Source organism: Procambarus clarkii, chromosome 1 (genome assembly GCF_040958095.1).
Source record: "Procambarus clarkii isolate CNS0578487 chromosome 1, FALCON_Pclarkii_2.0, whole genome shotgun sequence".
Lineage (NCBI taxonomy): Eukaryota > Metazoa > Arthropoda > Malacostraca > Decapoda > Cambaridae > Procambarus > Procambarus clarkii.
This window is the reverse complement of record NC_091150.1, coordinates 45,251,085-45,266,681: the sequence shown is the minus strand read 5'-3', so window position 1 is coordinate 45,266,681 and position 15,597 is coordinate 45,251,085. Positions and strand designations below refer to the sequence as shown.

The 15,597-nt window shown below is 46.0% G+C and overlaps 2 protein-coding genes across 3 annotated transcripts in view; one reads left to right on the top strand and one right to left on the bottom strand.

The window, feature by feature from the left end:
* Positions 1 to 1,701: 1,701 nt before the first annotated feature.
* Positions 1,702 to 3,120, bottom strand: LOC138363171 (serine-rich adhesin for platelets-like). Its single transcript, XM_069322164.1, has one exon. The coding sequence runs from the start codon at positions 3,118 to 3,120 to the stop codon at positions 1,702 to 1,704; it is 1,419 nt and encodes a 472-aa protein (XP_069178265.1).
* A 1,673-nt stretch (positions 3,121 to 4,793) lies between these two features.
* Positions 4,794 to 15,597, top strand: part of LOC123775184 (myosin phosphatase Rho interacting protein outspread) — a 96,750-nt gene continuing 85,946 nt past the window's right edge. The window contains exons 1-2 of one of the 2 annotated variants that reach the window (XM_045770347.2): positions 4,794 to 4,856; positions 15,201 to 15,392. In XM_045770347.2, coding sequence (XP_045626303.2) covers positions 15,231 to 15,392 — 162 coding nt within the window. In that variant the 5' untranslated portion in view covers positions 4,794 to 4,856; positions 15,201 to 15,230. Of the gene's footprint in view, positions 4,857 to 14,275; positions 14,413 to 15,200; positions 15,393 to 15,597 lie in introns of those variants that run through there. The other variant, XM_069303666.1, reaches the window with a different exon arrangement.

The window sequence follows — 15,597 nt, the reverse complement described above, 5'->3', positions numbered from 1 at the left end:
GGGGGGCCAGGCACGGGGGCCAGGCACGGGGGGCCAGGCACGGAGGGCCAGGCACGGGGGGCCAGGCACGGGGGGCCAGGCACGGAGGGACGGACATGAAGGGACAATCACATAGTCACATGTTCTACCCCGCGTGTTCAACACACCTGCAGTTGAAATTGAAATACGTTTATTGAGGTAAAATACACACAAAGGGATGAGGTAGCTCAAGCTATTCTCACCCCGTTCCGTTTATCGTGTTAATACATACAATACACCTGCAGTTGTGCCCACATGTGCAACCTTGCCTCGTATCCTTGTATAAACTTGTATATGTTTAACCTGCCATCCTCGTTGGTGTTCCTGGCCGTCCCCACCACCTCCTTCACCGTCCTTCACAGCGCCCGTATCCCGTCACGCCATAAGTTATCCCGTCACGGCAACGCAATAACACAAAATGCTTCCCCCCCCCCCCCCCGAGGACACGTGGAGGAGAGGGCGGCCAGTGTGAGGGAGGCGGTGGTCTGGAGGGCCACACCACACACCCACTACCTTGGTTGTAAATAAGATTCTGGTTGTAAATTATGTTGGGTTGTGTGAGGGGGGGAAGAGGTTTGTGGGTGGCGGGGAAGGAGGTGGGTGTGACACTGTCGGGGACCAGGAGATGCAGCCTCTAGTGGTGTGTGTGTTAGGTAATTCCATCACTTTGCCCCTACTGAGGTTGAAATCTAGGAGCCACGTGCTAGATCCCGTCCATGTTCGTGTCTTCTCTCAGACATTTGTAGTCGTCTCCGCATTTCTTATTTATTATGTTTGAATCTCGGCTGTAAGTGCTTCATCCACATACTACAAATACAAATAATCGCCAACAGAACCTAAACACCTAACCTAACCAGTGCCTAAATATGTACAATATGCTAATATATAATAATATTAATTTATATTTGAGAAAAGTTCTGTTCCGAATGAACAGCATGTTAATTTTGATGAGTCTTTGGGGTTGACCGCTGGATGGAATGGACTTGGTCACAGGACGGTTCGGCGTGTGTAAACCGATTTTCATTCATAAACAAGGAGTTTGGCGGCTAATTTAACGAGCTTGGATGTTTGTATGCGAGGACGGGCTGTGGTGTGTGTGGGGGTGTGTTTGTGGAGGTAGATGGTGAGGTGTGTGTAGTGGTGTGTGTGGAGGTAGATGGTGAGGTGTGTGTAGTGGTTTGTGTAGTGGTGTGTGTGTGGAGGTGTGTGGGGGACCACTGGTTCCCAGCAAGCGGGTCAGGAGAGATGTAGGCTGCACCAGCGTGACCGCAGCACCCGGCCTCACTCAATCACCTTGTTACACTGCTAGCCACACACACTTGTGGCCTGGTCATTGTTCACGCTACTGAGGTAAATATTGTGAAGATCTTGCTGGGTGGAGTGGCGTGGTGGTGGTGTCTACAGTTGTGTGGGTGATGTAGTACAAGTATCACTGTACTATTCCTCCAGCTACTTCAACTATTACTACCCCATCGCCACCTCAATTACTTTAGTACTATTACTTGTAGTAACAGTAACAATAGTGATTGTCGCCGTAGACGTAGCAGTAATGACAATAGGTGGTAAGTGGTCAAACTATGGTAGTTGAAGGTAACCATTTATTACAGAACCCTTTTTCTAATTAGTCACCGCTAACGACAAACAGGCTCCTTGGCGGGAAAATAAAGAGGAAGAGTACTCTATTCAGATACTCTGTATAGTCTGTGCGAACTGAACACTCCCATGTATAGAGTCTGCGGCCTGAACACTCCCATGTATAGAGTCTGCGAACTGAGCACTCCCATGTATAGAGTCTGCGAACTGAGCACTCCCATGTATAGAGTCTGCGAACTGAGCACTCCCATGTATAGAGTCTGCGAACTGAGCACTCCCATGTATAGAGTCTGCGAACTGAGCACTCCCATGTATAGAGTCTGTGAACTGAGCACTCCCATGTATAGAGTCTGCGAACTGAGCACTCCCATGTATAGAGTCTGCGAACTGAGCACTCCCATGTATAGAGTCTGCGAACTGAGCACTCCCATGTATAGAGTCTGCGAACTGAGCACTCCCATGTATAGAGTCTGCGAACTGAGCACTCCCATGTATAGAGTCTGCGAACTGAGCACTCCCATGTATAGAGTCTGCGAACTGAGCACTCCCATGTATAGAGTCTGCGAACTGAGCACTCCCATGTATAGAGTCTGCGAACTGAGCACTCCCATGTATAGAGTCTGCGAACTGAGCACTCCCATGTATAGAGTCTGCGAACTGAGCACTCCCATGTATAGAGTCTGCGAACTGAGCACTCCCATGTATAGAGTCTGCGAACTGAGCACTCCCATGTATAGAGTCTGCGAACTGAGCACTCCCATGTATAGAGTCTGCGAACTGAGCACTCCCATGTATAGAGTCTGCGAACTGAGCACTCCCATGTATAGAGTCTGCGAACTGAGCACTCCCATGTATAGAGTCTGCGAACTGAGCACTCCCATGTATAGAGTCTGTGTGAACTGAACACCCCCATGTATAGAGCCTGCGAACTGAGCACTCCCATGTATAGTCTGTGCGTACTGAACACCCCCATGTATAGAGTGCGAACTGAGCACTCCCATGTAGAGTCTGTGCGAACTGAACACCCCCATGTATAGAGTCTGTGCGAACTGAACACCCCCATGTATAGAGTCTGCGAACTGAACACCCCCATGTATAGAGTCTGCGAACTGAGCACTCCCATGTATAGTCTGTGCGTACTGAACACCCCCATGTATAGAGTGCGAACTGAGCACTCCCATGTATAGAGTCTGTGCGAACTGAACACTTCCATGTATAGAGTCTGTGCGAACTGAGCACTCCCATGCATAGAGTCTGTGGCCTGAACACTCCCATGTATAGTCCGTGACCTGAACACACCCATGTATAGAGTCTGTGACCTGAACACTCCCATGTATAGTCTGCGGCCTGAACACTCCCATGTATAATCCGTGACCTGAACACTCCCATGTATAGAGTCTGCGGCCTGAACACTCCCATGTATAGAGTCTGCGGCCTGAACACTCCCATGTATAGAGTCTGCGGCCTGAACACTCCCATGTATAGAGTCTGCGGCCTGAACACTCCCATGTATAGAGTCCGTGACCAAGAGTGTCACAAACTAATATTATTTAACTAAGTGTGGAGACATTAGACAACTTGGACCCTCCGCTCTGACAACTTGTGATGGCCCGTGAGAGGTGTTGGTGTGTGGTGGTCGTGGTGGTGACCTCACACTCTCTCCACGGTGTCTTGGTGGTGGTGGTGTTGAGGTGTGTGGTGGTGGTGTGTGGTGGTCGTGGTGATGACCTCTCACACTCTCCACGGTGTCTTGGTGGTGGTGGTGTTGAGGTGTGTGGTGGTGGTGTGTGGTGGTCGTGGTGATGACCTCTCACACTCTCCACGGTGTCTTGGTGGTGGCAAACAAACCCCAGTCTGCGGCAGGTGGAGGATATACTTAACTATTACAAATATAAGAATGTGGTAATTGTGAGGGTGGAGTTAATTGGCAGTTAACCCTGAACACCCTCGAGGGGGGGAGGGGGGGTGGAACCCGACGACGAGGGGGGGGGGGTATGTAAAGTGAAGCAATTTGTCAAATTTCCCGCGCAATGCTATCTTACCTTGAGGTGTTTCCGGGGCTTACCGTCCCCGCGGCCCGGTCGTCGGCCAGGCCTCCTGGTTGCTGGACTGGTCAACTTGGATGTTGGACGCGGCTGGTCGCAGCCTGACGTATGAGTCACAGCCTGGTTGATCAGGTATCCTTTAAAGGTGTTTATCCAGTTCTCTCTTGAACACTGTGAGGGGTCGGCCAGTTATGCCCCTTATGCGTAGTGGAAGCGTGTTGAACAGTCTCGGGCCTCTGATGTTTATAGTTCTCTCTCAGAGTACCTGTTGCACCTCTGCTCTTCAACAGGGGTATTCTGCACATCCTGCCATGCCTCCTGGTCTCATGTGGTGTTATTTCTGTGTGCAGGTTTGGGACCAGCCCCTCTACTATTTTCCACGTGTAAATTATTATCTATCTCTCCCGCCTGTGCTCAAAAGAATACAGATTTAGGCTCTTTAGTCGGTCCCAATAGTTTAGATGTTTTACTGAGTGGATTCTAGCAGTAAGGATCTCTGCACGCTCTCCAGGTCAGCAATTTCTCCAGCTTTGAAAGGGACTGTCATTGTGCAGCAGTACTCCACTCTAGAGAGCACTAGCGTCTTGAAGAGTATCATCATCGGTACAGCATCTCTAGTTTTGGGCCAGGTATGAGTGAGCAAATGTGTGAGAGTGAATGTGTGTGTGTGTTTACCTAACCTAACTTGCAGGAGCGAGTCTCATCTCCCGGGCCCGCCATTTCCCCCTATCACCTGTGTATTCGAATGTTTCCATTTTCTCTCCAGTCATATCTGTGTTTCAGACTGCTAACATTCCCTTCTAACACGCTCCACTGACCTCCTCCTGTAGTGTCTTCACGCACTCTCTGGCTCTGTATGTATGACAAAAGTTTAACATTTGCAAGAGTGTATTGCAAAATTTTACCATTGGCCAGGGGGGGGGGGTGGCCTTCTGATTTTTCATAACTATAATTTCTTGTCAAATAGTTATATTTCCAAAATACAGGTTTGGAACGTACAAAACATGTACATGATGTGCACACCTGTTTTAATAATTGTGTGTTCTAACCTAATTGTGTTTGCGGGGGTTAAACTTTGGCTCTTTGGTCCCGCCTGATATGTTTCTATTGACGATGGTATCTGTGTTGTTTCAGCGGTGGCAGCGACGATGGTTCGTGCTCTACGACGACGGGGAACTGACCTACTCCGTGGATGACCATGTGAGTATATCCAAGTGTTGGAACCCCCGGTCTCTACCGCAACATGTACTACAACGTCTTCATAAAATGTTGCCATTCTTATTTAAGATCTGTGTGTATGTGTTGGTCACCTTTGGATATGTTACAACACTGCCCGCCAACTACACTAAAACTAAACTATTTATGAAGATTAAACTTTGATTTGATTAAACGTTGGAATTTATTTACAATAAAAGTTCATACATCAAAAGTGACAGAACTTTACTCTAGCTTATTTATAAATTATTTTAACTGTTGCGAATGTGTTCCTGAATTGTGGCTAGAACTTTTGGACAATTGTTATATGGTGATGGAGAGCGGGGGGGGGGGGGGGGGGAAGGGAAGTGTCGGCGTGGCCTTCTTCATGCCCTCCTCCGAGGAAGGAGGAAGTGCTACATAAGGCGCTAAGGAGAGCACCATATGACCAGACAGTCCAGGAGCTCCAGGAACTCCTGAACACAACCACTAAACACCAGTCTACAGCACCAAGCCTCCAGGGTGTGGAACACCATCCTTATGTTACAAGACCCGATGTTAGACAGATTACTCCAAGATGAGACGTCCCACTCCCACAGCTGGTGGCCCAAGATGAGACGTCCCACTCCCACAGCTGGTGGCCCAAGATGAGACGTCCCACTCCCACAGCTGGTGGCCCAAGATGAGACGTCCCACTCCCACAGCTGGTGGCCCAAGATGAGACGTCCCACTCCCACAGCTGGTGGCCCAAGATGAGACGTCCCACTCCCACAGCTGGTGGCCCAAGAGCCTAAATTTACTCTATGGAAGCCCAGCCCTACAACACATTATTCCTAGATGAAATACTGATCAGAAATCCCCCCTATAAAAACAGTAATAAATTTAAGACCCACAAACAACATTAACATGTGTACTCACCTGGTAGAAGGTACACCTCTGAGTACAACATCCGAGTAGAAAGTGAAAGCATCTGAGTGTATGTGTGTGAATGCTACATAGTGTTCATCAATAGACATCCATATATGGTGAAACACACGTGAAGAACTTCTCACACACTCGCAGCTCCCTGACAAGGCAGAGGCAGCTTGGCTGCCAACACCCACACATCGTGTCAGCAAGGCGGACTGCCCGCCTGCTCTCATAACATGGAGGGAGGGGCCCGTGGTCGAGGGAGGGAGGGAGGGAGGGACCTTTTTTGTTGTTATATGGTTGATTATGCTCCCTAAACGTTAGGTCGTCAGACATCATTATTCCCAGGTCCTTGTGTGTTCTTGTTCTTGTATGGGTAGGAATTAGGGTTGCTAGTGGGTATGGGTAGGAGAACAAGGTCGTCTTACACACTGTGTTTCCTTAAGGGCCTCATTTCCTCCATACTAAGTACCTCGAATTGGTCACTGTTAAATATAATTTTTTTTTCTCCCCAATTTAAAACTTTATTAATATCAGCTTTTTTAGCGTCTTACTATCCCCCCCCCCCTCCCCCCCCCGTGGAGCAAGACTAGTAACTGTGTGACTCACCATAGATGAAAAGGGCCTTGTATTGTGACTGTTGTGAACCGCTTGTTGAATCACTTGATACAAAAGACTATTGATTTGTTTAGGTGATTGTATATGTATGTATATGTATATATATGTGCATGTATGTATGTATGAGTATGTGTACATGTATATATAACATCAATAATTGTGTAACTAGTGTCAAAACCCTCCACCTAAGAAGCTGATTAAAGAACAAGCCATGCTTCGTCAAGAAGCAAAGTACAATGCCTTAAGCCAAACTAATGCTTTGGTCAGAGAGCGTTCCCTTGCCCTAATTATTTACACTGATGGATCCTTGCATCAGTCCCATGGTGCAGCTGGAAGTGCAGTTGTTGTGACAGCGAGAGATGGTTCCTTCTCCCATGAGTGTGGAGCGCGTATAAATAACTGAGCCTCCACTCCTCGTACAGAACCGGTTGCCATAATCCTGGCACTCGAGCGCGTATATATGAATCCAAAGGTGACACGCTAATTGTAAGTGACTCCTTGTCATCCTTGACTGCCCTCAGCTCCCCAAGGCATAACTGTAATATGCTTGTGTCTGAAGCTAGACACAGATATAATGAAATAATGAATGGAGTCAGATACATACTCAGATGGAGTCAGAGTTTGTCTCCTGTGGATTCCTTCCCATATTGGTCTCCGAATGCATGATAGAACTGATGAGTTGGCCAAGACTTTTGCTCGTAAAGAGGGAATTGATTACCAACTAGGACTGCCTTTGAGCTGCCTGAGGGCAGTAATATTCCGGAACATCAACTAAATTTCGGAGACTTGAGGCAAACTGAAATTCACACCAGTTACTCCATCTATCATCATTCTATTATGCAGGAAGAACCGCACGTCTATGGGTCATCCAATAATGTTAGCAGACTTCTAGATGTTACCACTGCTAGGCTTAGGCTCGGCTACAGGTACCTCTTGGAATTTGTAACATCTGTTGATGTAGATTTGACTAAATGTAAACTCTGTCAGCAGAACTATTCGCATACTTTGCGTCATTATATAATGGAATGTGGAACACTCGCGGAATTCAGAGAGAACACTATCAATGGAGTCCAAGAATTGTGTAAGTACTTCATTCATAATGATGTACTGCCATGAATCTTAGCGAAGTATCCAAAATTTGCTTACTATTGTAAACTTTACGACTGTAAAGCTGCCGCCCAGTTGGGTGGGTATGGAGCACATGACTGTAAAGCTGCCGCCCAGTTGGGTGGGTGTGGAGCACATGACTGTAAAGCTGCCGCCCAGTTGGGTGAGTGTGGAGCACATGACTGTAAAGCTGCCGCCCAGTTGGGTGAGTGTGGAGCACATGACTGTAAAGCTGCCGCCCAGTTGGGTGGGTGTGGAGCACATGACTGTAAAGCTGCCGCCCAGTTGGGTGAGTGTGGAGCACATGACTGTAAAGCTGCCGCCCAGTTGGGTGAGTGTGGAGCACATGACTGTAAAGCTGCCGCCCAGTTGGGTGGGTGTGGAGCACATGACTGTAAAGCTGCCGCCCAGTTGGGTGAGTGTGGAGCACATGACTGTAAAGCTGCCGCCCAGTTGGGTGAGTGTGGAGCACATGACTGTAAAGCTGCCGCCCAGTTGGGTGGGTGTGGAGCACATGACTGTAAAGCTGCCGCCCAGTTGGGTGGGTGTGGAGCACATGACTGTAAAGCTGCCGCCCAGTTGGGTGAGTGTGGAGCACATGACTGTAAAGCTGCCGCCCAGTTGGGTGGGTGTGGAGCACATGACTGTAAAGCTGCCGCCCAGTTGGGTGAGTGTGGAGCACATGACTGTAAAGCTGCCGCCCAGTTGGGTGAGTGTGGAGCACATGACTGTAAAGCTGCCGCCCAGTTGGGTGGGTGTGGAGCACATGACTGTAAAGCTGCCGCCCAGTTGGGTGAGTGTGGAGCACATGACTGTAAAGCTGCCGCCCAGTTGGGTGAGTGTGGAGCACATGACTGTAAAGCTGCCGCCCAGTTGGGTGGGTGTGGAGCACATGACTGTAAAGCTGCCGCCCAGTTGGGTGAGTGTGGAGCACATGACTGTAAAGCTGCCGCCCAGTTGGGTGAGTGTGGAGCACATGACTGTAAAGCTGCCGCCCAGTTGGGTGGGTGTGGAGCACATGACTGTAAAGCTGCCGCCCAGTTGGGTGGGTGTGGAGCACATGACTGTAAAGCTGCCGCCCAGTTGGGTGGGTGTGGAGCACATGACTGTAAAGCTGCCGCCCAGTTGGGTGAGTGTGGAGCACATGACTGTAAAGCTGCCGCCCAGTTGGGTGAGCGTGGAGCACATGACTGTAAAGCTGCCGCCCAGTTGGGTGGGTGTGGAGCACATGACTGTAAAGCTGCCGCCCAGTTGGGTGGGTGTGCAGCATATGACTGTAAAGCTGCCGCCCAGTTGGGTGGGTGTGCAGCACATGACTGTAAAGCTGCCGCCCAGTTGGGTGGTGTGCAGCAAGACTAGTAACTGTGTGACTCATCATAGATGTAAAGTGCCTTGTATAGTGACTGTTGTGAGCCTCTTGTTGATCACTTGTGACACAAAAGATTATTGATGTGTGTATTTGTGTAGGTGATTAAATATGTATGTGAATAAGTATATATATATATATATATATATATATATATATATATATATATATATATATATATATATATATATATATATATATATATATATATATGTATGAGTATATGTACATGTACATATAACATTAATAATTGTGTAACTGGCTACAAAAGATTGTTATTTTGCTTAGCTAAACGAACTAGAGGGTTCAGTTCCTGAACAGATTATGTGCCTCTGTAATCCTTTACACCACCGCCCACGGGATGGGTATGAGGTGTGCCAATGACTACCATGTTGTGTGGGTATGTGGTTCTTAATGTGAAGGTGCTCAGCTGGGGGTTCTATCCACAATGCTAGTGGGATTTGAGGGAAATGAATAGAGTTTAAAAGGGATTGTCTTTAGTTGGTGGTTATTGAAAGAGTACGTGAATTTTGGGATTGTTGAAGGTTGTGTTCGGCAGTCTTGCTGCCATAGTGATTGTCATTTTTGTTCTATGCTCTGGCGGTTAACATAATTGTATATTACAATGCTTATGATTAGTTGAGTGATGTAATCATTGTAGCATGTGGGCAGAGGGTTGTATAGAGGGTGAGGTGTGTAGTGGAGACACCACTACACTACACTGTGTGTGGTAGTGGAGGAGTGTGGTGGTGGTGGTGGCGGGGTGGGCTGCTCCACAGGTCGCCTGCCTCACCCTCACATCACTACGTGAGCGGAGAACAAACGCCCTCCCTCACCACGCTCCCGCACACCCAGTTGTTTATACCTTCCCTGACCCCGATCTTCACTAATATATTCACAACTCTTAATTGTGAATTTGTATACATTGTGGTGCAGCGTAACGAGCAGTCCGGGGACTGCCGAATGACCGCACATGACAGCTTTATGGAATTGTTAGCAGAGCGGCGGGTGTAGGAGGGGGTGGAGGGCGGGGGACCTACTGTGGGGTTAACCCCCTTGTACCTCCTCCAAGTTGGGATTGTTCAGTCTAGATTGCTCTCGTTACCACCGCAATAATAAATCGCCATTATTTAATCAGCCACGCCATTGTGAAAACACCACTTTTTTACTGGCATCAACACATGTGGCAAGGATTTTTGTGATAGCTTTATCAACAAAGCTGTTGGAGCCAGCGTCCTGCAAGCCCTCACATGGCCATCACAGTGTGGTTATCTTGCTGCTGGAATCTTAACTCCTCCTGGAGAACTTCACCCCTTTTGTTCCGGCAATATTTCTTATGTTTGCTGGGTGGTTAACGAGCCCCGAGTCTCTGATGTTCACTGTGTTCTCCATGCCTATCACGCCTTGATACACCTGCCCGGGTCCCTAGGGAGCAGTAACGGCAACACTGTTCTCCTACAGCAGCAGTGACGGCAACACTGTTCTCCTACAGCAGCAGTAATGGCAACACTGTTCTCCTACAGCAGCAGTGACGCAACACTGTTCTCCTACGGCAGCAGTAATGGCAACACTGTTCACCTACAGCAGCAGTAATGGCAACACTGTTCTCCTACAGCAGCAGTAACGGCAACACTGTTCACCTACAGCAGCAGTAATGGCAACACTGTTCTCCTACAGCAGCAGTAACGGCAACACTGTTCTCCTACAGCAGCAGTAACGGCAACACTGTTCTACAGCAGCAGCAGTAATGGCAACACTGTTCTCCTACAGCAGCAGTAACGGCAACACTGTTCACCTACAGCAGCAGTAATGGCAACACTGTTCTCCTACAGCAGCAGTGACGCAACACTGTTCTCCTACGGCAGCAGTAACGGCATTGCTGTTCTACGGCAGCAGTAACGGCATTAATGTTCTCCTACGGCAGCAGTAACGGCATTAATGTTCTCCTACGGCAGCAGTAACGGCAACACTGTTCTCCTACAGCAGCAGTAACGGCAACACTGTTCTCCTACAGCAGCAGTAACGGCAACACTGTTCTCCTACAGCAACAGTAACGGCAACACTGTTCTCCTACAGCAACAGTAACGGCAACACTGTTCTCCTACAGCAGCATTAACGGCAACACTGTTCTCCTACAGCAGCATTAACGGCAACACTGTTCTACAGCAGCATTAACGGCAACACTGTTCTCCTACAGCAGCAGTAACGGCAACACTGTTCTCCTACAGCAGCAGTAACGGCAACACTGTTCTCCAACAGCAGCAGTAACGGCAACACTGTTCTCCTACAGCAGCAGTAACGGCAACACTGTTCTCCTACAGCAGCAGTAACGGCAACACTGTTCTCCTACAGCAGCAGTAACGGCAACACTGTTCTCCTACAGCAGCCGTGCAAAAATATAGAATTGGAAGAAAGCAATATTCATTTTTACAGGAACAACATATTCTACCTAAATTAACTTCACAAACTGAAGGGAGTATACTATTTACCATCGATTTATAATTATTTTTAGACGGCACAAAAATGAGGTCAAATTAACGTGGTGCTTGAGGTGTATGAGGATAGAGGGGGTCAAAAGTCCTACTGTCCCGCCTGAAGCAGGACGTCTTGTCACCCCTAGCCTTTCCATCATCCCTGGTCTTTCCATCATCCCTGGTCTTGTTATGTGTATGAATGAAAAACGGTTTACACACGACCCACAACTGATTTCGTTCGAACACTTCCGGAACAAGTGCTTCACTGACGAATTTATTTCGAACCACAACGCTGTAAATGCTTCACCCACGTACTACAAATAATCGCCAACAGAACCTAAACACCTAACCTAACCTATGCCTATATATGCACAATATGCTAATATATTATAATAATTTATATTTGAGAAAATTCCTGTTTTGAATGAACAGCATGTCACATTTATGAATGCGTCTGTGGGGTCGACCAAGTTCAAGTTCAAGTTCAAGTATGTTTATTGAGACAAGAAAAAAATACATCTCAAAGGGATAGAGTAGCTTAGGCTATTTCTACCCCCCTCTACTTCAAGTCCCTCAAGGGGCGCACAAATTCAGTGAGTACAGATACACAAATCACAATACAACATTTAACATTGCATATTAATATAGTAAGTGTTACAATCATTGGGGCAAAATTCTTGTAGTTCCTAAGTATTCTGTCTATCATATCATTATCACACATCCAAACAATTTGAAGTGGTACACTACTTATTTCCTTATTTCTATGGTTATCCATAATTTGACACTTTAATACATAATGGTCTTCCAAGTTCAAGTAGGTTTATTGAGACAAGTTAAAAAAAAAAAAAAAAAAAAAATCAAAGATTAGCTTAGGCTATTTCTACCCCTTCCCATACTTCAAGTCCCTCAAGGGGCGCACAAATTCAGTGAGTACAAATACAAGAATCCCATGTAACATATCAGGTTAATATAGTACTATCTAAGAGTATAATAGTGTACATCCACCGCACTGGATTTTAACCCATTAACGCTCCAAGATAATATTCTCACTCTACTTTCATCCATGATTTAATAAAACTACCTTTGCCCTGTCTGTCACATTCCATGAGATACGAGATTTTCTCAGACAGACTCTCCCAACACTGTAACATTTCTGCTTTCTCCTCATTTGCACAACAGCTACTAGCATCAAAGGTGATCTTATTCATATCTAATTTCTTTCTTATTTCTCTATACCGTTTTACTTTAACCTTTGTTTCGACATTTGTCACTACAGAAGGTTGAACGCTAACACTACTAGAAAGTTCATTTTCCTGACTATCCTCTATCATCAATACGTCATGTTCTTCCTTACTTTCTTCAACGCACATTTCACGTCCTGTTTCACTTTCCACTTCACGTCCTATTTCACTTTCCATTTCACGTCCTGTTTGACTTTCCATTTCACGTCCTGTTTCACTTTCCATTTCACGTCCTGTTTCACTTTCCATTTCACGTCCTGTTTGGCTTTCCATTTCACGTCCTGTTTGGCTTTCCATTTCACGTCCTGTTTGGCTTTCCATTTCACGTCCTGTTTGGCTTTCCATTTCACGTCCTGTTTCACTTTCCATTTCACGTCCTGTTTCACTTTCCATTTCACGTCCTGTTTCACTTTCCACTTCACGTCCTGTTTCACCACCATCTTCACCCCGTCTACCCCCCATAGTTAATTTTTCTAATGCCTCAATCCTCTTTTCTAGTTTTTTTAGATATTCCAATATTTGAGTACCAACCTCAGAGTTCACTATATTGACCTGAACCTTGTTTCCACAAGGTTTAATTTTTTCAGCTGCATTTCCTACTTTCCCTAGGCTCGCCTTAATTGTCTCTGTTCCTTTCTCCCACACATTGTTCATAGGCGCTGTCATTGGCTTCCAACTGTTTCCTCCATGTTCCTGCTGCACAATCTTTCCTTCCTTCGAGGATACATCTATCCTGCTTGTAGCACCCGTCCTCGAGTCTCTCAGATGAGGCTTCATGCGACATAGATAGGAACCAGCATTGTGGCTTCCTCGACAATTGCAACAAGATGGGACGATTTTTTCACCGTTTTTAATCTTGACTCTACACTCTCGAGAGTCGTGTTTCTTACCACAGTACCGACACCTGGAGTCAAACTGGCATTTCCAAGCCATATGTCCCCAACGAGAACACTTCATGCATAATATGGGCTCCTCAATGTATTTTACAACTTTCCTGTAGCCTAGTCCTTGCACAAAAATTCTTTCTGGAGCCTCACCCTTTACCAAGGCAACAACCTGGCTTTGTTTTTCACCACGAACACTGTTCCTCTTTGCCCAAACAACACTATCATTGTTGAGCAATAGATAATCAGGATCCAAATAAGTTGGATACTTAAACACTATGACCTTGGTGTACATCATACCTTTTTCCGGAGTAACCATCACAATATTCTCAAACCCATCCTTCGTTAGGTGTTCCACGGCCTCCTCTGTCCCAACTGTTATATAGGGCCGGTGAAGACCCTCCTTGAATAGTGGTTCATATTCAAAAAACTCCTTAGCCAAACGAACCGTCCACTCCAGCTTTTGATGGAAATTCAGTTGACATGCTGTAGGGAACAACAGCCTCTTCCTTCCATTAGTCTGCATCTCCCGCGTCCTGCTGAGCATGTCTTCATTTTTTGGTCTCTTTGTTATTTCCTCCTCACTGTCTTCGTCTCGCTGTCTTTGAATATTTCTCCGTTTATATCTGTTTACTACTGCTTGATACGGCCTAGTATCATCCTGTCTGCCATCCTCACTGTCACACTCTCCAGGCCCAGTACAGGATCTTCCATCACCTAGGCAGACCGCCTCAGCCATTTCCTCGATACACAAAGGCACTGTATCACTGCAACAGTCGAGAACAAATTCACAACATCTAGCTGCAGCAGCCACGTGCAAACACGAAGATGCGGAGCAACACGTCCTCCTCGCATCATGCAGCAGACCGCACTGTGGGGTCGACCGCTGGATGTAATGGACTTGAATGGAGGACGGGTTGTGTAAACATATAGGCTGATTATGCTCCAGGATAAACTAGCAGGGTAAGGCTTAAGGTGACCTGTGGGAAAGGAAAGGGAGAGGTCTTATCCTACTAACATGTCGTTATCATCTGCTTATGGGTTAAAACATAAATAATTATTTTTTGAATGTTGGGTTGTTAATTTGCGCAGAAAAAGTTGCAGCATTTGACGAGTGTCGTGTATTGATAACCGTGATTAACCCATATATATATATATATATATATATATATATATATATATATATATATATATATATATATATATATATATATCGTACCTAGTAGCCAGAACGCACTTCTCAGCCTACTATGCAAGGCCCGATTTGCCTAATAAGCCAAGTTTTCCTGAATTAATATATTTTCTCTAATTTTTTTCTTATGAAATGATAAAGCTACGCATTTCATTATGTATGAGGTCAATTTTTTTTATTGGAGTTAAAATTAACGTAGATATATGACCGAACCTAACCAACCCTACCTAACCTAACCTATCTTTATAGGTTAGGTTAAGTTAGGTAGCCGAAAAAGTTAGGTTAGGTAAGGTTAGGTAGGTTAGGTAGTCGAAAAACAAATAATTCATGAAAACTTGGCTTATTAGGCAAATCGGGCCTTGTATAGTAGGCTGAGAAGTGCGTTATGGCTACTAGGTACGACATATATATATATATATATATATATATATATATATATATATATATATATATATATATATATATATATATATATATATATATATATATATATATATATATATATATATATATGTATATAATATAATATAATTATTGATGTTTGTGGTATGTGTTGCAGCCGGCGACCATCCCCCAGGCCGTGGTGGACATGAACCGGGTGCTGGAGGTGTCGCAGGCGGAGGACGTCACGGGGAATCAGTTCAGTCTGGCCATCACCGCCCCTGACAGGGTCACCTTCGTTAAAGGCACCTGCAGGGAGGAGTCCCGCTGGTGGATGGACGTCCTCTCTGTCTTCCCTCGCACCCATAAGGTGAGCGCCACACTCCCGCACGCTCTCTCTCTCTCAAGCACTAAATCTATTACAAAATACTCGCACACATGTAATTAACTTGGTTTACAAAACTTCAAGTACATAATTCATCTGTACAAGAATACAGCTCGTCACTGTTGTTGAGTGGAAGCTGACAGCCATCTCTAGTAGGTCCCTCTAGCATCTCCATGAAAATATTGCTTTC